The sequence below is a fragment of the Caretta caretta genome, chromosome 1 (genome assembly GCF_965140235.1).
Source record: "Caretta caretta isolate rCarCar2 chromosome 1, rCarCar1.hap1, whole genome shotgun sequence".
NCBI lineage: Eukaryota > Metazoa > Chordata > Testudines > Cheloniidae > Caretta > Caretta caretta.
The window spans coordinates 200,312,591-200,335,804 of NC_134206.1; the positions used below are offsets into that span (position 1 = coordinate 200,312,591).

The window sequence follows — 23,214 nt, forward strand, 5'->3', positions numbered from 1 at the left end:
ATCAAACTGTAAACCCTCCATATGATGGGAACCACTTCAAGCCAGGGGGTGCGGTAGCACCCCCAGTACCCCAGTTGCAGCACCTATGCACCCAGCAGCTCTCAGTGTTTTTGATGGGAATGTTTTGGTTTGGTGCTGAGCGCTTCTGAACATCACACCTGGAACTAGAAGCAAAACAGGGCAGGATCTGTCAATAGCATGGGACTGAAACAGGAGTGATCACTCTGCCATACTGATTGAACTAATCTTTTGACACCAGCCATTAGTTATGTTGCTGGATATAGGAAAACATGTCCTTGATGCCAGAAAATCTGTGTAAGGGAGAATTTAAAGTTACAGAACAAGCACAGAGGGGCTGTTATTTTTAAAATCTGGTCTCAGTTACATGGTAGTCAAAGGAGCTAGTCTAGAGGTTAGTTTGGGGTAACTGAAGGCAGAATCAAATTAACAGTGGTTGACTCAAGCATAATATCTAATGGTAAACTGGAGGTAGCAATAACATATCTCAATGTCCTAGCTCCTGAAGGGCTAGAGGCTGATTTAATTGATATTGTGGAAATCCAGAATGCATTACTCTGAGTTTACACTGTAGTAAACGAGGGCTGAATCTGACCCAAAAGCATTGTTCCCATTGTTCTTCAGAGGAAGGCAAGTATCTTGTCTGTGCATATAAATCTTACTTAGTATGCTGGGCGTCTTAACAGTGCACAATGCTAGTAAATATCAACCCCTTCACTTCTACTATATCAACTACAACTTCTGTGTCAGCGTGGAACATGACAGTCTTCTCCAATACAATATTTGCCAATTTAGCTGGAGCACACTAAATTGACAGAATTGGAGTTATCTTAGGTTCTTCTATGACAATCCCATTACTACTGCATCTGAGTACTCCACAGTCTTTAATTCACTTCTTCTCACAATACCTCCTGTCAAGGAGGGAAGTGCCATTATCTATGTGGGAAACCGAGGTACAGAGCGATCATGTGATGAGAGCTCAAGGAAGCCTGTGGCAACGCAGGGAACTGAACCTCGGTCTCCAAAATCTCAGACTCACACTAACCAGTGGCCCATTCTTCTTCTTTGACATGTGTTTTGCCTCAACCACTTGATACATGAGCTACCGCTGAAACAAATACATTGCAAATGATACAACGTTCTGCACTGAAATTCATCCATCCTGCTGCTTGCATGCTCACAGATAAAGCCAAGAAGGTTTAATTAACTCTTGACTGTGGTTAAAAACACACCAGCGAACTCTGGGAAAGGGAGGGTGGTTTTAGCTTTTGCTGTGAGTGCTGTGGTAGTGGTAGGTTAAATTGAACGGCATTGCTGCACTGCAAGGTGGAGTGTTATTTTTCACGTGGATATTTCTAAATTATGTCAAGGGTGCCTAGAGTGTATGGAGAGGTGCCCTTTTTGGTGCGTGTTTATAAATCTAAATAAATATACTTGGACTGTTGCACTGGACGCATTACCTATTTTCTACAAATAACACAATGGCTACAGAGAGACAAGGTGAGTGAGGTAATATATTTTACTGGACCAGCTTCTGTTGGTGAGAGTTGGTCCAATAAAAGATATTACCACGTTGTCTCTCTAATATCCTGGGACCGGCACGGCTAAAACAACACCGCAGACAACAATGGCTATAGCCCATTTGAAGTAGTTCTTCTGTCCCACAATAGTTCTTCTCTGCTGTGTGGGATCCAAGCATAGTGGGTAGGGTGACCAGATGTCCCGATTTTATAGGAACAGTCCCGATTTTTGGGTCTTTTTCTTATATAGGCACCTATTACCCCCCACCCCCTGTCCTGATTTTTCACACGTGCTGTCTGGTCACCCTAATAGTGGGTGTTATGTGAACATCACTAGCCCGTTTATCTGTGTTTGTACATCGCCTAGCACAATGCAACCACAATCATGACCGGGACCTTTGGGAGCTGCCATAATAGAAATGTCTTAACCATAATCAGTGGTTGATTTTCCATCTCTGCGTATTCATACCCTCCCCAACCAGAGAAATGGCTTATGAAGCTAATTGCTGGCCAGCCATTCTCCAGTCTCCACTCATTATTGCTTGATGGAAAGCCATTCTGCTCTCACGGTGAAGTGCCAGGAAGGGACGGAATGCCTGCACATTTGCTGTTCAGCTCCATGAGAGACAGATGGCACCCCACAGTAGTGGTGAATATTTAAAACTGGCTAGCTCTGCTATGGAGCTATGCAGCTGCAGAAGATGCGTGTCTGAATGAGGCATCATGACACCACGATACCCATGCTCCGTGGGCAGAATTCTACCAAGTGAGATGCTGGAAGTGCTCCAGCTCTTTTCAGCACCTGTAGAAAGTTCCAATATCACTAGCAACTGATGCCTTCAGGTGCCTGCGTCCTCTCCGTGTACACCTGGACAGAAACGCATGGCTGCTGTGACACTATGAGAGGAACCGTATTAATATGATTTAATCTGATGGTGTTTTTAAAAGGTGTTTCAACACAGTGAGCTGGCAGGAAGCTATGACAGAGCTATTCATCTGGCTAGGCCACTCTTAGAATGCTAATGAAGGAATATTGCATTATGTTCTGGGCATCACGTGACCAGAAAGCTATTGACAAACTGGAAGGAGTTCAGAGGAGAGCAAGAAAAGTAATCAGGAGGATGGAAGGTTTGATTTCAGAGGAATGATTACAAGAGCTAACTGTGTGCGCCTGGATAAATGACAGCTAAGGAGGGACGTGACAACAGTCTTCAAGTATCTGAATGGGATTAGCACAGGAAGGGAAAGGAATTATTGCTACTATGTCTACACTAGGAGCTCTGGGTATGATTCTCTGCCTGAGGGGACAGACTTGTGCTAGACCTCATTGAGCTAGCATGTGGTAGCCTGGGCAGTGATGCGTGGTGGCTCGCAGGCAAACCTGCCTGGATCCCCTGGGTACATACTCGGGGCGGCGATCCCGTGCCCCTGCTTGCCGTCGCCCATGTTACCGTGGTTACACGGCTATTTGTAGCACATGAGCTTGATGAGAGCTAGCCTGAGTGTGTCAGTGTGAGCTGGGAATCACACCCCTAACTCCACGTGGAGCAGTAGCCGTAATGCGGTACATGAGGCTATAACTGGGAAGACTGTGATGAAATTAAGTTAGGGAAAATTTAGGCTGAACATGCCTGTACAATAGAATGAGTAGAGAGATATAGTTCCTTCTCATCAGGGATTTTTATTAATTTCCCCCAGAGTTCAAGCTGATTGGATGGGTCCAGCTGGAAACCTCTCCTTTTCATGGGTGATGGGGGGAACAATCACCAAAGTCTTTTGGCCACTGATGTTCCACAATGGCTTGTCTGGTGTCTATAGGCCTTCTTTTGTTGGGCAGGAAATGACACCTCTTGTGGAAAACTAGTATTTCACACTTAGTAATGCGTCGCTCCTGATTAGGGGTGTGTGTTGCAGTTTCAGAGTAACCACTTGATGTAATCTCATAATGTGTGTCACAGCCATTGTGAGACGAATGCATATACAGCATCCGACAAGCACTTCATACGTCTAAACACTAAACACATTTTTATAAATGTTAACTATATTAACGCACACGTGCGCCAGACTGGTTTCCAGCTATGCATTCATCAGCGTTCACTTGGGACCTACGGGCCTTGCCATGAGCTGGCACCTGGTCTGCCAGCATCACACTGTACATTGCCCCTGAAGCTCTGGTACTGGCCACTGTCAGAGACAGGATACTGGGCTAGATATGACTGGGTCTGACCCAATATGGAAGTTCTTATGTTCTTAATACCAGGGAAGATTTCTAGACAATTACATGTATTTAGGTGTGGAATACATGGTGGCAGTCCAGTCTCTTGGACATTTTACATTTAAACGGGGCTAAACACTAATAATTGGAGGGAACAATCCTGCATTAGCTCCCAAGGCAATGGGCTGGCTGAAGATTATTAGTCATGTTCCAGTAGCACCTAGAAGCCTCAGCCAAGATCAGGGCCCCTTGTGCGAGGCAGTGTTCAATCATAAAGTAAGAGTCTGCACCTTAACGAGCTTTCAGCCTACGTAGAGAAAATGATCAAAAGTAAGAGGGAAACCAAGGCGCAGAGAGGAAGTGACTCGCTTCACTCACACCGCAGCTCTGGAGCAGTGCTAAGAAGAGAAAGCAGCTCTTTTCCCAACCACAGCACTGGGCCAGGCTGCGTGTGGCTGTGCAAATGGATGAGCTAACAGGGCTTTTCTAGTGTCTTGTTCTGTGAGGTTGGGATGCCACAGGCAGCATTGCTTGTGATCAGTGGGTGGCACTCTTCGCCGGGAGTCAGTATAGAACCAACGCCCTCACTCTCAAACACTACAGAGGACAGACAACAATTTCGCTTCCTCACTTGGGCCCTGTATTGTACCTGTTTGTTTATTTGGTCCCCGGCCCTTGTCTTTTGTTTTCAACTCTGTCTTATGATCATGCTTTTACACTCTTGCTTCAGATGCCTCTCTTCCAGCAGCCATGACCCTGAGGTGGCTGTGTTTCTATTTACCAGCACAATTTTAATCTGTATGAAGACTGAGACACATGAGTAGTTAAGAGTTGACTGTAATAGGGATATAGAGGATACACTGAGGTGCAGCGGGAGGGAACAGGATTGTACAGGGTGGGAAGCATGGGGCCAATCTGTTGTATGGCGGGACACAGGGAAAAAGTACAGCTCCTCTGTAATCAACAGAAATGTAACAGAAGCCAGTGGCGTTATGGCAAAGTAAAACTAGTATGAAAGAAAAACTAGTATGAAAACTAGTATAAAATTTAACAATATTTTTGTTATTAAAGTGAAGCATTCAGGGGATTGTACAGCATAGTTAAAAACATAGCAAAATACCATAAAACATGAGGGCCAAATTCTACTCTCCGATGCACCTGTGTGACCCCATTCAATGTAGAACAAACAGTACAAACCATGAGGTTATCATTACTCATTTAGATTTTGCTGCTGTTTGCCAGTGGCCCTGAACCAACACCTGTGTGTTGCTTAGGTTAAAGTCAAGTATAGCCTCTTCTCGTATAGGCTATTCAAAGAAAACTTGGTAACTCTTTTGAGAAACACTAGCAAAACACCCCAGGAAAAGCTGTTCTTAGAGCAATTCCAGCTTGGCTGAAAGCAGACAGCCCAAGACTATCCAGCTATTATGAGATTTCAAAATCAAAGAGGTTTACATAAGCATTCAGGCTTTGGATGCTTCTCTGAACCAAACTTGAACTTCCTGATGATAGCTCATTGCTACAAATTGTACTGTAACTTTAATAGATGTCATCTGATCACTGTTAAAAGGAAAAGGAGTACTTGTGGCACCTTAGAGACTAACCAATTTATTTGAGCATACGCTTTCGTGAGCTACAGCTCACTTCATCGGATGCATACTGTGGAAAGTGTAGAAGATCTTTTTATACACACAAAGCATGAAAAAATACCTATTTTTTCGTGTTTTTTCATGCTTTGGTATTTTTTCATGCTTTGTGTGTATAAAAGATCTTCTACACTTTCCACAGTATGCATCCGATGAAGTGAGCTGTAGCTCACGAAAGCTTATGCTCAAATAAATTGGTTAGTCTCTAAGGTGCCACAAGTACTCTTTTTCTTTTTGCGAATACAGACTAACACGGCTGTTACTCTGAAACCTGTTAAAAGGGACACTGTTGAAGCTCAGTTGTGGATCTAAACTCTGCTCTCAGTTATACCCGCAGAGTCATTTGGGTTGCACGGGGGCAATTGGTGGAAGCAATGGAAAAAGGACTCTGTAAAAATGGAATGATGAAGTCCCCGATCTATTTGCTCTCAAAGATTCACCATCTAATGTGCTCTGTTGCAGTCAAAAGCTGTTTATTTTATTGTTTCTGAATGGCAGCACTGAGGCTTGACCCCACCATAGGCTCTTCTGCCTTTTAAGTTGCCACCAGCAGCACAAATTCTGCCACTGGAACTGGTTGACAATTCTGCTGATGACAAACAAACCAGAACAGAATTCGGCTCTCTCCACTCCGTAGCTGTATTATGCAGATCCTCTGGGCTAGTTGGAGTATATCACGCTAGTGCTCTGCTCTCTGCACTGGCTCCCCTTTGAGCACAGTGAAATCCAAGGTCTCTTCCCTCACTGTTGTGTCTTTACTCTTTACACAACAGTAAGAATATGCGATAACCAAATGGATGCAGCTGGGTTCCAAATTGCCTTGTTTACTATGTACAACACATAAGGCTTAGCTACATTACTGCTCCTTTAGTTTCTCAAGGCTTCAGCAACAGAATAGCGGGCTAGAGGGCTCCCAAACTATTTAAAGGGATACTACCCACTTTCTATACATTACATTAATATTCAAAACCCTTCAGGGGTCTGAGCTTAGAAAGCTGTGAGATCACCACACCCTTCATAACCATGACCCTCCCCCATAACAGTGCCATTCCATGGTAACAATGAAGGAGTGGACCACTAGGGGGAGCCCTGGGAGTGTAGGAGATGGAACTTTCTGTCGGGCACTGTTCTGTGTGAGGGATGAGGGTGGAGATGGAACTTCAGGGTTTTCAGAACTAAATGCAAAGCTCATTTCTTCCACTTAGCTTCCTCTCCATAATTTTTTCCCAGTTAAAGGGGAGATAAAACTCCTCACACCCTCTAATCAGAACAAGAATTTCTCCCAACTACAGGCAAAGAGAGAAACTTACTTCAATTGGTTATGTGATGGGGGCAGTATACAAAGATAGACAATGAGCCCATGTTTGGTCAGTACTGTGTGCCAATGTAACTTGAAGAGGCACAGGGACTCATGGGGAGGCTGATGATATCTGAAAGTGGGAAGGCAAAACTGACACACAAAACTGTGATTGGAGCCAGTTTACAGCATCGGGTAAAGATCAAGCTGTACCAGACTCACGCAGTGCAGGCAAAGCTCTGAGGAGCCTCCGATCTAGGCAACAGATATGTTGAGTAAGGAGCTATGTCTACATGGTCAGGTTTCTGAGATAGCTACACTCGGGCTGCACTATTCGAAGGAGGCTAAGGGTATGTCTACACTGCATGGAAAATCCTGCGGTGCCAAGTCTCAGAGCCTGGGTAAATTGACTCAGGCTCATGGGCCTCGGGCTCAACCCAGCGGGTTTGCAGTGTAGACATACCTTACATGAATTGTTTCAGAGGAACAGCCGTGTTAGTCTGTATTCGCAAAAAGAAAAGGAGTACTTGTGGCACCTTAGAGACTAACCAATTTATTTGAGCATGAGCTTTCGTGAGCTACAGCTCACTTCATCAGATGTATACCGTGGGAACTGCAGTTTCCACGGTATACATCTGATGAAGTGAGCTGTAGCTCACGAAAGCTCATGCTCAAATAAATTGGTTAGTCTCTAAGGTGCCACAAGTACTCCTTTTCTTTTTACATGAATTGGCAGCTCAAATCCCACATGGGAATTGGGTGCCTCGCTCCCTCAGTCAGGCTCCTTCGAAAATCCCAGCCTAGATAGTATCTGAAGGATTCATACCCTCTATTGTTTGTGATTCCTTAGAAGCTTGAAAAGAACAATGTGCCCCTACTTTCGGTTTGTCCTCTTCGATTGGACAAACAAATTAACTGGAGCTCCCTCTACTGACTGGATAGCTGACTTGACTGAGCAAAACCAGTGCAAGGTCCTGTTGTCTTAATGGGGGCGAGTCCGTGTCAATGCATGTACACCAATTTCTGTGTGACAGGGAGCCAGAGGGCGTGTGTGGCTGTTCAGCAAGAGGAAGCTAGATATGAAAAAACATATATTCACTTTAATTCAATGAGACTTTATTGGCAGCACAAGCTATACAAGTGTAGGAAAAGGGTAAGGAAAAGACAGACCCCTTGGGTATCTGTGGAGGGCAGGTACAACCCACTCAGGATAGCTTACACACTGTGTCTGGGGTTTGATCACTCTTCGTCATTAGTGCCCGCTCCTGATCTGGAGGCATGATGCCATGTTTGGCATCTCTCTCCTATCTCCCAAGGTCAGGCACTGTTTTTTCTAATCACTTTTTGGTGAGCACTCTTCTTAAGATTCCTGATAATTGGATGGAATTCCTCCTATTAGGGACACTGGAGTAGAAAGTGTCTCTTTCTCTACATTGGCTGCACAGTCTCTTCTCTGTGCTCTGTACCTGCCAGTTTCCACCGCAGCATCTACAGATACTGTACTTAAAATCTGTGGGTTGTTCTGCAAAAGATATTAATAGTTTGAAGGCAGGTCAAATTTTTGTGCTCTCACTATTTACCAAATCTCCCTAAGGCTATGTCTACATTTGGAGCTAGGACTGTGATTCTCAGCTCACGTAAACCTTCTTGCTTTAGTTCTCATCAAAGCTAGCACACTAAAAATAGTAGTGTATTCACAGTATTACAGGCAGCAGTGAGCAGTGGCACAAGCTAGCCACCCTGAGTACATGTCCAAGGAGTCCAGCTCTAAGTGTAGACGTAGCTTAAATGCACTCTTCTCTGCCTTTTATGCCTTTGCTTCTCTCTCTGTGTGTGTGTGATTAATCTCCACAGGTATTTTTAGTACTCAGGAAAGTGAAAAGAAGAGGAGGACTTGTGGCACCTTAGAGACTAACCAATTTATCTGAGCATAAGCTTTTGTGAGCTACAGCTCACTTCATCGGATGCATCGTAAGGTGCCACAAGTACTCCTTTTCTTTTTGCGAATACAGACTAACACGGCTGTTACTCAGGAAAGTGAAAGATGTTTCAACAGCTAAAGGTGAACAGATTTTGAATTCCACCAAACCAGGACACTTTTCTTAAGATTGTTACGATTGGGGTGGGAGCCCTGGTGGCAGGAGGGAGGGACTGGCAATTATGGGGGAGTCAGATGGTGGGTCTGTCCCTGAGGCATGGGAAATAAGGGGACGTGTGATGAGGTGAATGGAGGTGATGGTTTTGAGGCGATGTGTCATAGAGGAGTGTGAGGGGAAGGTGACTAGGGTGGCTGTGTGGGTGTAAGAAGGTTGTTTTAAGGTGACAGGGTCGCTTGGGGAGGGGATGTGTGCATCTGGAGGTGAGAGAGAATGTCATGGGGGGAGAAAGGGTGATGTGATGGGGTGGGAGACGAATGGCTGGGGGAACAGGTCTTTGGAGGTGGGAGGGTGATGTGACTGAGGGTGGGGGAGGAATGCTTAGGTGGGAGTGGGGTGAGGTGGAAGGGATGTGGCCAAAATATAACAACTAGTTAAGTGTTGTTAAATTAAGTGGGGAGACCCTAATAATAACAATAAGCCATGCTAGGGTGGGCATGAGGCAGTTACTTGGGCACTTCCTAGGTGGCTACCGGCATTTGACCTCACCTAGCTGGTCGTTGTCTGCCAGGAAACACCTCCCCCCATTGACCATTACTGCTTCAATTCCTACAGCCTGTGAAGATGGCACCATGTAGAAATGCCTAAGGACTCAAGCGAGGCTGAAGAATGTGTGACACAGCAACGGTGGTGCCCCTCAGTCTGAGCTGCAAGCTACCTGCAATGGCACTGTAGGCTGGGCATCTTGGAAAATGCTGACTCAGAGCTAAGCGCACGGCTTGCTCACAGCACCAGGTAAAGATTGTGTATTCCTGGCTCAGGAGAAGAGCTCTGTGTCAGCTCAAATGCTTGCCCCTCTCACCAACAGAAGCTGGTCCAGTACAAGATAGGACCTCACCCACCTTGTCTCTCAGAGTGGGCTAGGCAGGCCTGCCTGGACGAAGCCTGATCTCATCCAACACGGTGAACTGAATGAGGTACCTCCTAAGTTAAAAATGAGCCTTGTCAGCTTGAAGTGACGGCCCACTTCTTGTAGCTGACTTGCTGTAACAGATGCATTGCCTGTGGGTTGGCTACGCAGGGGGACAGGTAACACACGCCGATGATTGGCGTACAGCTCTATTGCTCTTCATGCCTGCCCATGGTCACCACTGCAGCTCCTGCAACAGGTATGTGGGTGTGCTGGGGTAGGGACAAGATGTCCACTGGCACTCGGGAGAGGTCTGCTTACAAATAGCCAGGAATGATACTGCAGGTGAGCACGGAGCCTCTTTCATAGCTAGGTTGTTGGAACACGGGTCATTGTGAAGGAGGAAATGCCAGGGTGTCTGACAGCCTAACAAAACAACGATGTATTGGATCAGGCAAAGGACAGCTTAAAAGCATTGCAATTTAATGGTGAGCCAAGTATTGAAATAACACCAACTGCTGCATCCTGGTCAAGCCTACACCCACCTCCACCGTGCATATTACATCACTGCTGTGGGGCTGCGTCAAACACAGCTTACTAAACAAATCCAGCAGCAAAAAATTCCTTGGGCCTCACTTCTTGGTCAACGAGCACTAAAACAACATGTAGTGCCTGAAAGGCAAGGAGCTGAATATTGATCATTTGAGCCTTTTGCCCAGGATGGATTAAAGTGAAATGTGGCATGGATCAATCAGAAATTCTGGGCCCCCACACCATGCTGGGCTTGTGTTACTGCTGGAAGACAATTTCCAACCAGGGTCGGGGAACACCAATTTCCCCAAGGCCCCAGAGAGACTCCTGACGAGAACCTATATGGCACATGGTGTATGATGCTCAGGTAGACAGGTAGCCCAGTGCTGTAGACACAGGACCTGGGCAAAGACAAGTTGGGGCAGAATAGTGAGTTGAGGTACAGCTACTACAGCAAAGGGCTCAGTTTCATTCCTGTGTGCAGGAGAAGGCCCAGGCACATCCTGCCTATACAAGGAGGCCAGACTGCCCAGAGGAGATAACCCAGACTATTAGGGGAACAGCTTTTGGAAACTGGAGGGAAGGGTGTGCTTGCCCCATCCTCTTTATCAATAGCTCCTGGTGGGCCCTCATCATGTCAGGGAAATGACTATTTCTCTGCTCCTACTGCATCTCACTTGGCCTCAGCCCTGAGTGTGTAGAGTGCTTGCCGGGCTGCGAACCCACAGCTAGCCTGCAGAGGGCAGGCAGAGCTCCTCTGATGGCTGCCTTTAAGAAACTGGGCTAGGAGAGGAGAAGTGGCGAAAGATGAGCAGGAAGGAATGTCTCTGGTTTTTTATGGAAACAAAGTTGCTGCTCCAAGCCCCTTTCTGTCCCCCACCAAGAAGCCTGTTAGTTTCCTTCCAGCCCATTGGCTCCCCCTGCAGAGGGATGATGAGACTCACTTCCCCAATCCTCTGTAACCCCTGCAATGCCAAGCCTAGAACCATCCTGGTGAAATGAAGAGTGAGACTTCTGAGGCAGGAGAGGACCCCCCTGTGAACTCCATCTCTGCTGAAATCTCCATTCTCCAGAATGATATTATTTACACGCATAGCTCTGAGACAATATTGTTCAGCTGCATTTTGAGCTATAGTTTTGCATGAACGACACTGGACAAAATCAAATTGTCGCAACCTTTCGCTAACAGGTGCTTGTATCCATCTTCAAAACTGAACTAAGAGTGATCCTGGGAATTACAGCCAGGCAACCAACTGACAGCAGGCCAAATCCTGAGATCAGCTGAGAACCTACGAACCCTGATGTAGCTGACATCCCCTTCCCACCTGGTCCCTCCCACTTACCTCCTCTACCCCCAATTAGACAGAATGGCAGCAGAGACACTTTCTTGCCCCTCACAGCAACACCAGCAGGCTACCAGACCACAGACCCCTGTAATCCTTCCACCTTGTAGTTTAGCAGCCTTCTGCACTGCTGTCTCAGAACAAAGAGAGGTTAATGGTGCTCAGCCCCAGGAATCAATCCAGGGTCTGCTTGGTGGTATTCACTCCATGCGTTAGTTTTCTGGAGAAGGAAATATACAGTGACCTGTGGAATTTTGCTCATTACAGTAATAGTAGGCAATGTCAGATGAAATTTAACATAGAGAAGGCACCAATAATGCCCGTTGGCAAAGGTAATCTAAATTTCTCGACACCTGGACTTGCAGGATCCTCTAAAGACAAAGGGTTAGGATGGAGTCATTGCAGGCAGATTAATGACCTCTATAAATGCAGTTTCAAGAAAGAAACCAGGATGCTTGGCTCCTTTAAAATAGGGAAAGAGACTAACACCGAGCAAATACACTGATGCTTAGGTATGACAGTGGAAAACCTGGGAGATAAATGAGAATGCACAGTGCATAATTAATACTGGTTTGAGAGTACCAGCCGTGTTAGTCTGTATCTGCAAAAAGAAAAGGAGTACTTGTGGCACCTTAGAGACTAACCAATTTATTTGAGCATAAGCTTTCGTGAGCTACAGCTCACTTCATCGGATGCATAAAGTGGAAAGTACAGTGAGGAGATTTTATATACACACAGTCCATGAAAAAATACACATTGTAAGGAGAGTGATCACTTAAGATGAGCTATTACTAGCAGGAGAATGGGGTGGGGGGAGAGAAAACCTTTTGAAGTGATAATCAAGGTGGGCCATTTCCAGCACATTTCCAGGAGTTAACAAGAACATCTGAGGAACAGTGGGGGGTGGGGGGAAAGAAATAAACAAGGGGAAATAGTTTTACTTAGTATAATGACTCAACCACTCCCAGTCTCTATTCAAGCCTAAGTTAATTGTATCCAATTTGCAAATTAATTCCAATTCAGCAGTCTCTCGTTGGAGTCTGTTTTCGAAGTTTTTTTGTTGAAGGATAGTCACTTTGAGATCAGAAATCGAGTGACCAGAGAGATTGAAGTGTTCTCCGACTGGTTTATGAATGTTATAATTCTTGACTTCTGATTTGTGTCCATTTATTCTTTTATGTAGAGACTGACCAGTTAGCCCAATGTACATGGCAGAGGGGCATTGCTGGCACATGATGGCATATATCAAACTTTGAAAACAGACTCCAATGAGAGACTGCTGAATTGGAATTAATTTGCAAATTGGATACAATTAACTTAGGCTTGAATAGAGACTGGGAGTGGTTGAGTCATTATATTAAGTAAAACTATTTCCCCTTGTTTATTCCTCCTCCCCCCCCCCCCCCACTGTTCCTCAGACGTTCTTGTTAACTCCTGGAAATGCACTGGAAATGGCCCACCTTGATTATCACTTCAAAAGGTTTTCTCTCCCCCCACCCCATTCTCCTGCTAGTAATAGCTCATCTTAAGTGATCACTCTCCTTACAAGGTGTATTTTTTCATGGTCTGTGTGTATATAAAATCTCCTCACTGTACTTTCTACTTTATGCATCCAATGAAGTGAGCTGTAGCTCACGAAAGCTTATGCTCAAATAAATTGGTTAGTCTCTAAGGTGCCACAAGTACTCCTTTTCTTTTTATAATTAATACTGCCACTATTATTGTGTCCAAGGGCTTAGAAAGATTCAGAAGAGGGTTATTCATCTGTATGGATAGTAAAAACATCCAGAATTGTATGCCACAGGATGCATATTTATAAGATTATTATGTCCACATGCTTCAGGGCATAAGATGATAAAGATTCATTAGAGATAAGATATTCCATCATTGTCCATTACAGGTATTTTTACACCTTCATCTGACACCGCTTGTACTAGCCATCAACAGAGACAGGATACTGGACTGGAGGGATCACTTGTCTACCCAATTATCCAATTATCTGATAGCGATTATCTATGTTCCTACACACGATTATAATGACATATTAAACATAGCTGACCTGCCATGTTAATGACTTTGCCATCCTTTGGAGCCTGTACTCAATTCCAATTTTTTTTACTTAAGACAGGTATAGTGGAGACCAAAGAAGTTCAGAGAAGGACAACACAGCTGATGGTTAGGGCATTCAATGGGGCTGATATATGAACTGGATTATTTAGTCGTTAAAGGAAAAGAATGAGAAGAGTGTTGGTTAAATTATTCAAAACAGTGAAGGTCACAATGAAAACGGATCAGTCTGCCCAATAGAATGAAAACAAGGGGAATGTTGAATGCATTAAAGGGCAGAATGGGTTACCTAGGGAGGTGGTGAAATCTCCATCCTTAGAGGTTTTTAAGGCCTGGCTTGATAAAGCCCTGGCTGGGATGATTTAGTTGGGGATTGGTCCTGCTTTGAGCAGGGAGTTGGACTAGATGACCTCCTGAGGTCTCTTTCAACCCTGATATTCTGTGATTCTATAAGTTCAGTGAGAAACATACCAACAAAGGAGATAGGCCTCAGTCATGAAGTTCAGGGTTTGTTTGGATCTCAGGTTTTGCCATGGCTCATTTTAGAGGTGGAGGCTAGTTGGGAAGTTTGGAGCCAGGTAAACGGGTGTTCAAATTTGTGACGTTTTGGATTGGGTCAAACTCTCATAAGAGGAAGATGTTTCCTAACACGGTGTGTAATCAGCCTGTGGAATGCACAAACACTGTGGGTCGTCAAACACTCGGGGTAGATTTTTTAAAAGGTCTGGATATTTTATTGCCACAAATAATTCCTGTAGCACTGCAGTCTAAGGCCAGGTCTACACTACACACTTTTGCTAGTATAGCGATATGATGAGGTGTGATCTGGGACAGACATAGCTGAGCTGGGAAACACCTGTGGTGTAGATGCAGCTATTCTGGCAAAACAGCACTTTTGCCGGTATAGTTTATTTTGCTTGAAGGGGTTGGAATAAACTATGCCAGAAAAAACATAGATTTTACTTTTATAGTCTGTGTCCGTGCTAAGAGTGCCCTGCTGGTAGCGTGCACCAGTACAGCTACACCAGCAACATGCTCCTAATGTAGACCTAGCCTAAGGTGGTGATAAGGGCACTCAAACCACCGACTCCAGGGCACAGACTGATTACCTGCAGGAATCAGGAAGCAATTCTCCCTCCCTTCCCCCCATCCCAATCCCACCACACACACACCATCAAACAACATTGGCTAGGTGTATTATGGGGAGGTGGGGGACTTTACTTTCTTCTGAAGCCTCAGGTTTTGGGTAGTGCTAGTGGCGAGAACCACATCAGATGGACAGATTCATTGGTGGGGAGACCCTATGTTCCTGTATTTTCATGGGGCTGTTATTCTGAAATATGTGTAACAGAGCTGCCTCCAAGAGCCCAATCCTGCAAGGAGCTGTGCTCCTCAATTCCCACTGAAGTGCGAGTACTCAGCATTTCGCAGGATCAAACCCAAAGGGCCCCAGGTCCAGGTTTACAGAGGTATCTAGGCATCTAAAGATTCAGATAGATGATCAGATGAGACTGGGCCATCCTTCTGGACAATTACCTGGCTTACCAAATTAACTTCCAACCCAAACACTGTCTCTTGGAGCCATAGGGCACAGTTCATCCCACTTGGCAACCACTTGCTTTTCCTTCTAATTTATAGGTGAGTGTAGGGTGAAGGACACCCTCTTGGCAGTCATGGAGCTGACGTTCTCTCTCCACAAGACAGCAGCAGGCAGTGTGTCTTAGTCTTGCCCGGCAGGGACTTCTTCTGGGGAGGGCATACTAGTTCAGTCAAGGCTCAGGCCTTGTCTGCTGCGCTGAGCTTGGCAGCATACAGGTGAGCTGTGATGTGGTCTCTAGGAACTGGACTGACACCAGCCTAGATCATGTAGGCCCCTCAACAGCTGTCAGAGGGTAATATACATTCAGTCACTGATCTGAGGTCTGATGCTCCTGACCGGTGCGGAGCACCTCAACTCAGATTGATTTCAAACTGGAGTTACAGGTGCTCCGCACCTCTGAAAATCAGGCCCCTGGCATTTCTGGGTGGACATCCACAAATGGAGGCACCCATAATTAGTGACCCTTTCCCCAAGTTTTGCCTGAATGGTGTCACCAGATGCTGACATGGGTTTACCTCGATGTCATACAGAACATTCAGGGCCAGATTTTCAAAAGAGCCCAATACCCAGCTGCTCCCACTGAGGACAATGAGAGTTGCTGGGTGCTGAGCATTCTTGTAAACCTGGCCACTTCATGTAGGTGCCTGAAAGGGAGCTTGAGCAGTTTTGAAAACCTGGCCCTTAATATAGTTCGTTTCTAAGAAGAAAAGTCCCCAGGAGTCCCCAGTATGTCTAATTGTTTTCTCAGAAAATAGGAAGTCGCTTACTTTTTGCTCACACATATTCAAGGGGGTGTGTGTGTGTCCTACATCCATCATTTGCAGCTTGCATGCATTTTATAAAGGGACAATACTGAGGGGGTCCTTTGTGTAGGTTAGAGCCTGATTCAGCTGAGAAACCAATCAAAGGGATTTGTCCAGTTCCTCATTTGGTGTAAATTGGCATTGAAACCAATGGAATTACACCAGCTAAGGATTCGGCCCGATCTTTAGGAAGCCTCTTTCTTTTTTGTCTCTTTTCTTTAAAGGGGACCACTTCTTGAATTCAGGAAGAAAAAATAGAAAAGCTTTACCCAAAGGGGCAGGATTTGGGGGGGGGGTTGCAAGTTTAGGGTCCCCACAGCCTCACCTAACTAGTCTGGATCATTATGGATTAATAGTATTTACCTGTGGTTTTTATGCCGTTGTACTGTTGCAACTGCTTGGTATTGGAAGGACTCCAGAAAACCTGTAGACTGCAACTGGACTGTATTCTTTAGTAAACATTTAGGGTATGTCTACACTACGGAATAAGGTCGAATTGATAGAAGTCGGTTTTTTAGAAATCGGTTTTATATATTCGAGTGTGTGTGTCCCCACAGAAAATGCTCTAAGTGCATTAAGTGCATTAACTCGGCGGAGCGCTTCCACAGTACCGAGGCTAGAGTCGACTTCCGGAGCATTGCACTGTAGATAGCTATCCCATAGTTCCCGCAGTCTCCGCTGCCCATTGGAATTCTGGGTTCAGATCCCAATGCCTGATGGGGCTAAAACATTGTCACGGGTGGTTCTGGGTACATATCGTCAGGCCCCCGTTCCCTCCCTCCCTCCGTGAAAGCAAGGGCAGACAATCATTTCGCGCCTTTTTTCCTGAGTTACCTGTGCAGACGCCATACCACGGCAAGCATGGAGCCTGCTCAGGTAACGGTCACCCTATGTCTCCTGGGTGCTGGCAGATGCGGTACGGCATTGCTACACAGTAGCAGCAACCCCTTGCCTTGTGGCAGCAGACGGTACAGTACGACTGGTAGCCGTCATCGTCATGTCCGAGGTGCTCCTGGCCACGTCGGCCGGGAGCGCCTGGGCAGACATGGGCGCAGGGACTAAATTTGGAGTGACTTGACCAGGTCATTCTCTTTAGTCCTGCAGTCAGTCCTATTGAACCGTCTTATGGTGAGCGGGCAGGCGATACGGACTGCTAGCAGTCGTACTGTACCATCTTCTGCCGAGCAGCCATGAGATGCGGATGGCATGCAGTCCTTCTGCACCGTCTGCAGCCAGCCAAAGATGGAAAAGATAGATGGAGTGGATCAAAACAAGAAATAGACCAGATTTGTTTTTTACTCATTTGCTTCCCCCCCTCCCCTGTCTAGGGGACTCATTCTTCTAGGTCACACTGCAGTCACTCACAGAGAAGGTGCAGCGAGGTAAATCTAGCCATGTATCAATCAGAGGCCAGGCTAACCTTCTTGTTCCAATAAGGACAATAACTTAGGTGCACCATTTCTTATTGGAACCCTCCATGAAGTCCTGCCTGAAATACTCCTTGATGTAAAGCCACCCACTTTGTTGATTTTAGCTCCCTGAAGCCAACCCTGTAAGCCGTGTCCTCAGTCGCCCCTCCCGGCGTCAGAGCAACGGCAAACAATCGGGCATCTGAGAGTGCTGTCCAGAGCAGTCACAATGGAGCACTCTGATGGGGCTAAAACATTGTCGCGGGTGGTTCTGGGTACGTATCGTCAGGCCCCCGTTCCCTCCCTCCCTCCGTGAAAGCAAGGGCAGACAATCATTTCGCGCCTTTTTTCCTGAGTTACCTGTGCAGAAGCCATACCACGGCAAGCATGGAGCCCGCTCAGCTAACCGTCACCCTATGTCTCCTGAGTGCTGGCAGACGTGGTACGGCTTTGCTGCACAGTAGCAGCAACCCATTGCCTTCTGGCAGCAGACGGTGCAATACGACTGGTAGTCGTCCTCGTCGTGTCCGAGGTGCTCCTGGCCACGTCGGCTGGGAGCGCCTGGGCAGACATGGGCGCAGGGACTAAATTTGGAGTGACTTGACCAGGTCATTCTCTTTAGTCCTGCAGTCAGTCCTATTGAACCGTCTTATGGTGAGTGGGCAGGCGATACGGACTGCTAGCAGTCGTATTGTACCATCTTCTGCCAGGCAGGCAAGAGATGAGGATTGCTAGTAGTCGTATTGTATCATCTTCTGACAGGCAGGCAAGAGATGAGGATGGCTAGCAGTCGTACTGTACCATCTTCTGCCGAGCAGCCATGAGATGTGGATGGCATGCAGTCCTTCTGCACCGTCTGCTGCCAGCCAAAGATGTAAAAGATAGATGGAGTGGGTCAAAACAAGAAATAGACCAGATTTGTTTTGTACTCATTTGCCTCCTCCCCTGTCTAGGGGACTCATTCCTCTAGGTCACACTGCAGTCACTCACAGAGAAGGTGCAGCGAGGTAAATCTAGCCATGTATCAATCAGAGGCCAGGCTAACCTCCTTGTTCCAATAAGAACGATAACTTAGGTGCACCATTTCTTATTGGAACCCTCGGTGAAGTCCTGCCTGAAATACTCCTTGATGTACAGACACCCCCTTTGTTGATTTTAGCTCCCTGAAGCCAACCCTGTAAGCCATGTCATCAGTCGCCCCTCCCTCCGTCAGAGCAATGGCAGACAATCGTTCCGCGCCTTTTTTCTGTGCGGACGCCATACCAAGGCAAGCATGGAGGCCGCTCAGCTCACTTTGGCAATTAGGAGCACATTAAACACCACACGCATTATCCAGCAGTATATGCAGCACCAGAACCTGGCAAAGCGATACCGGGCGAGGAGGCGACGTCAGCGCGGTCACGTGAGTGATCAGGACATGGACACAGATTTCTCTGAAAGCATGGGCCCTGCCAATGCATGCATCATGGTGCTAATGGGGCAGGTTCATGCTGTGGAACGCCGATTCTGGGCTCGGGAAACAAGCACAGACTGGTGGGATCGCATAGCGTTGCAGGTCTGGGACGATTCCCAGTGGCTGCGAAACTTTCGCATGCGTAAGGGCACTTTCATGGAACTTTGTGACTTGCTTTCCCCTGCCCTGAGGCGCATGAATACCAAGATGAGAGCAGCCCTCACAGTTGAGAACCGAGTGGCGATAGCCCTGTGGAAGCTTGCAACGCCAGACAGCTACCGGTCAGTTGGGAATCAATTTGGAGTGGGCAAATCTACTGTGGGGGCTGCTGTGATGCAAGTAGCCCACGCAATCAAAGATCTACTGATATCAAGGGTAGTGACCCTGGGAAATGTGCAGGTCATAGTGGATGGCTTTGCTGCAATGGGATTCCCTAACTGTGGTGGGGCTATAGACGGAACCCATATCCCTATCTTGGCACCGGAGCACCAAGCCGCCAAGTACATAAACCGCAAGGGGTACTTTTCGATAGTGCTGCAAGCTCTGGTGGATCACAAGGGACGTTTCACCAACATCAACGTGGGATGGCCGGGAAAGGTGCATGATGCTCGCATCTTCAAGAACTCTGGTCTGTTTCAAAAGCTGCAGGAAGGGACTTTATTCCCAGACCAGAAAATAACTGTTGGGGATGTTGAAATGCCTATAGTTATCCTTGGGGACCCAGCCTACCCCTTAATGCCATGGCTCATGAAGCCATACACAGGCAGCCTGGACAGTAGTCAGGAGCTGTTCAACTACAGGCTGAGCAAGTGCAGAATGGTGGTAGAATGTGCATTTGGACGTTTAAAGGCGCGCTGGCGCAGTTTACTGACTCGCTTAGACCTCAGCAAAACCAATATTCCCACTGTTATTACTGCTTGCTGTGTGCTCCACAATATCTGTGAGAGTAAGGGGGAGACGTTTATGGCGGGGTGGGAGGTTGAGGCAAATCGCCTGGCTGCTGGTTACGCGCAGCCAGACACCAGGGCGGTTAGAAGAGCACAGGAGGGCGCGGTACGCATCAGAGAAGCTTTGAAAACCAGTTTCATGACTGGCCAGGCTACGGTGTGAAAGTTCTGTTTGTTTCTCCTTGATGAAACCCCCCGCCCCTTGGATCACTCTACGTCCCTGTAAGCTAACCACCCGCCCCTCCTCCCTTCAATCACCGCTTGCAGAGGCAATAAAGTCATTGTTGCTTCACATTCATGCATTCTTTATTCATTCATCACACAAATAGGGGGATGACTACCAAGGTAGCCCAGGAGGGGTGGTGGAGGAGGGAAGGAAAATGCCACACAGCACTTTAAGCACAGCACTTTAAAAGTTTACAACTTTAAAATTTATTGAATGACAGCCTTCTTTTTTTTGGGCAATCCTCTGAGGTGGAGTTGCTGGTTGGCCGGAGGCCCCCCCACCGCGTTCTTGGGCGTCTGGGTGTGGAGGCTATGGAACTTGGGGAGGAGGGCGGTTGGTTACAGAGGGGCTGCAGTGGCAGTCTGTGCTCCAGCTGCCTTTGCTGCAGCTCAACCATACACTGGAGCATACTGGTTTGGTCCTGCAGCAGCCTCAGCATTGAATCCTGCCTCCTCTCATCACGCTGCCGCCACATTTGAGCTTCAGCCCTGTCTTCAGCCCGCCACTTACTCTCTTCAGCCCGCCACTTACTCTCTTCAGCCCGCCACCTCTCCTCCCGGTCATTTTGTGCTTTCCTGCACTCTGACATTATTTGCCTCCACGCATTCGTCTGTGCTCTGTTAGTGTGAGAGGACAGCATGAGCTCGGAGAACATTTCATCACGAGTGCGTTTTTTTTTCTTTCTAAGCTTCACTAGCCTCTGGGAAGGAGAAGATCCTGTGATCATTGAAACACATGCAGCTGGTGGAGAAAAAAAAAGGGACAGCGGTATTTAAAAAGACACATTTTATAAAACAGTGGCTACACTCTTTCAGGGTAAACCTTGCTGTTAACATTGCATACATAGCACATGTGCTTTCGTTACAAGGTCGCATTTTGCCTCCTCCCACCGCGTGACTACCCCCTCAACCTTCCCCCTTCCCTGTGGCTAACAGCGGGGAACATTTCTGTTTAGCCACAGGCAAACAGCCCAGCAGGAATGGGCTCCTCTGAGTGTCCCCTGAAGAAAAGCACTCTATTTCAACCAGGTGACCATGAATTATATCTCACTCTCCTGAGGATAACACAGAGAGATAAAGAACGGATGTTGTTTGAATGCCAGCAAACATACACTGCAATGCTTTGTTCTACAGTGATTCCTGAGTACGTGTTACTGGCCTGGAGTGGTAAAGTGTCCTACCATGAAGGACGCAATAAGGCTGCCCTCCCCAGAAACCTTTTGCAAAGGCTTTAGGACTACATCTAGGAGAACCGCAAATGCCAGGACAAAGTAATCCTTTCACATGCTTGCTTTTAAACCATGTATAGCATTTTAAAAGGTACACTCACCAGAGGTCCCTTCTCCGCCTGCTGGGTCCAGGAGGCAGCCTTGGGTGGGTTTGGGGGGTACTGGCTCCAGGTCTAGGGTGAGAAACAGTTCCTGGCTGTCGGGAAAACCGGTTTCTCTGCTTGCTTGCTGTGAGCTATTTACAACCTCCTCCTCATCATCATCTTCTTCGTCCCCAAAACCTGCTTCCGTATTGCCTCCATCTCCATTGAAGGAGTCAAACAACACGGCTGGGGTAGTGGTGGCTGAACCCCCTAAAATGGCATGCAGCTCATCATAGAAGCGGCATGTTTGGGGCTCTGACCCGGAGCGGCTGTTCGCCTCTCTGGTTTTCTGGTAGGCTTGCCTCAGCTCCTTCAGTTTCACGCGGCACTGCTTCGGGTCCCTGTTATGGCCTCTGTCCTTCATGCCCTGGGAGATTTTCACAAAGGTTTTGGCATTTCGAAAACTGGAACGGAGTTCTGATAGCACGGATTCCTCTCCCCAAACAGCGATCAGATCCCGTACCTCCCGTTCGGTCCATGCTGGAGCTCTTTTGCGATTCTGGGACTCCATCATGGTCACCTGCAGCTTGCCACGCTGGCCAAACAGGAAATGAGATTCAAAAGTTCGCGGTTCTTTTCCTGTCTACCTGGCCAGTGCATGTGAGTTGAGAGTGCTGTCCAGAGCGGTCATAATGGAGCACTCTGGGATAGCTCCCGGAGGCCAATACCATCGAATTGTGTCCACAGTACCCCAAATTCGAGCCGGCAACGTCGATTTAAGCGCTAATCCACTTGTCAGGGGTGGAGTAAGGAAATCGATTTTAAGAGCCCTTTAAGTCGAAATAAAGGGCTTCATTGTGTGGACGGGTGCAGGTTTACATCGATTTAACGCTGCTAAATTCGACCTAAAGTCCTAGTGTAGACCAAGAGTTAGTGAAGGCATTTTACTTCCCTTTTCCTTTATTTTGAAACGTTCCTGTGAAATTTGTACTGTAGGAATCTCATAAAAGAGCAAGCTGCTATAAGACTCTTGTTCAAAATCTTGCAAAAAGCTTTGGAAGAGGAATTAGGTTAGACTAGTATGGCATAAGGTTATTCTCACTCAGCATCCCAAACGTTCAGGGTCAAAAGGCTATATGGATAGGGCTAGACTGTTGTCTTTCTGAGCCCAGGCAGGGGAATAAGGGAGAGTTATAGATTCATTGATTCTCAGGCCAGAAGGGACCACTGTGCTTATCTAGTCTGACCTCCTGGACAACACAGAGCACAGGACTTCCCCAAAATAATTCCTGTTCAAACCTCCTTGTGACCCTACACGGACTACCTGGACACTGGATCTGGGCATGCAGGTGTAAGTGGGGCTATGCTGCCTCTGACTTTGTCATTGGAGCAGGTAGACAGAGAACCGGAAGAGAAGAGACAAAGCCTTGACACCCTTCTCCTACTTCCTGGCCAGCACAGCTGAGCTAGTGCTAGGGATGTTGTAACATGCTGCTAGACCTGGCTAGCAGAAAACTACCCTGCTGAAGAAAGGAGAAAACAGGAGAAGGTTTGTGACTCCGTGAGGGTGTCTCTGAGGCACAAGGACTCCCAGGACTGCTACAAGGCTCTTCACCCCTGGCTCAAGGCTGTGACCCTTATTTGATTGCGGCTGAGATTCTGTGTGGTTGGGTTGTTTTGTTTAGTTTTTTAAAGAAAAGCTAATTTAATGCTTTTTGAAACACTTTAACTATACTGCTTTGCACAATCTGCAAGCTGCATCTGCAGCAAAGTGATGGCCACAGCAGCCTGGGTGACTGCTTTGCAGGTCAAGAGCCGCAAC

The 23,214-nt window shown here is 46.9% G+C and overlaps 1 protein-coding gene across 1 annotated transcript; it reads right to left on the bottom strand.

Annotated features, from left to right (window-relative positions):
• Positions 1–20,225: 20,225 nt before the first annotated feature.
• LOC125620934 (uncharacterized) lies at positions 20,226–22,026 on the bottom strand. The gene is made up of 2 exons (XM_048817214.2): positions 21,411–22,026; positions 20,226–20,822 (listed from the first exon to the last, which is right to left on the bottom strand). The coding sequence occupies exons 1-2, from the start codon at positions 21,964–21,966 to the stop codon at positions 20,281–20,283; spliced, it is 1,098 nt and encodes a 365-aa protein (XP_048673171.2). The 5' UTR covers positions 21,967–22,026; the 3' UTR covers positions 20,226–20,280.
• Positions 22,027–23,214: the final 1,188 nt, after the last annotated feature.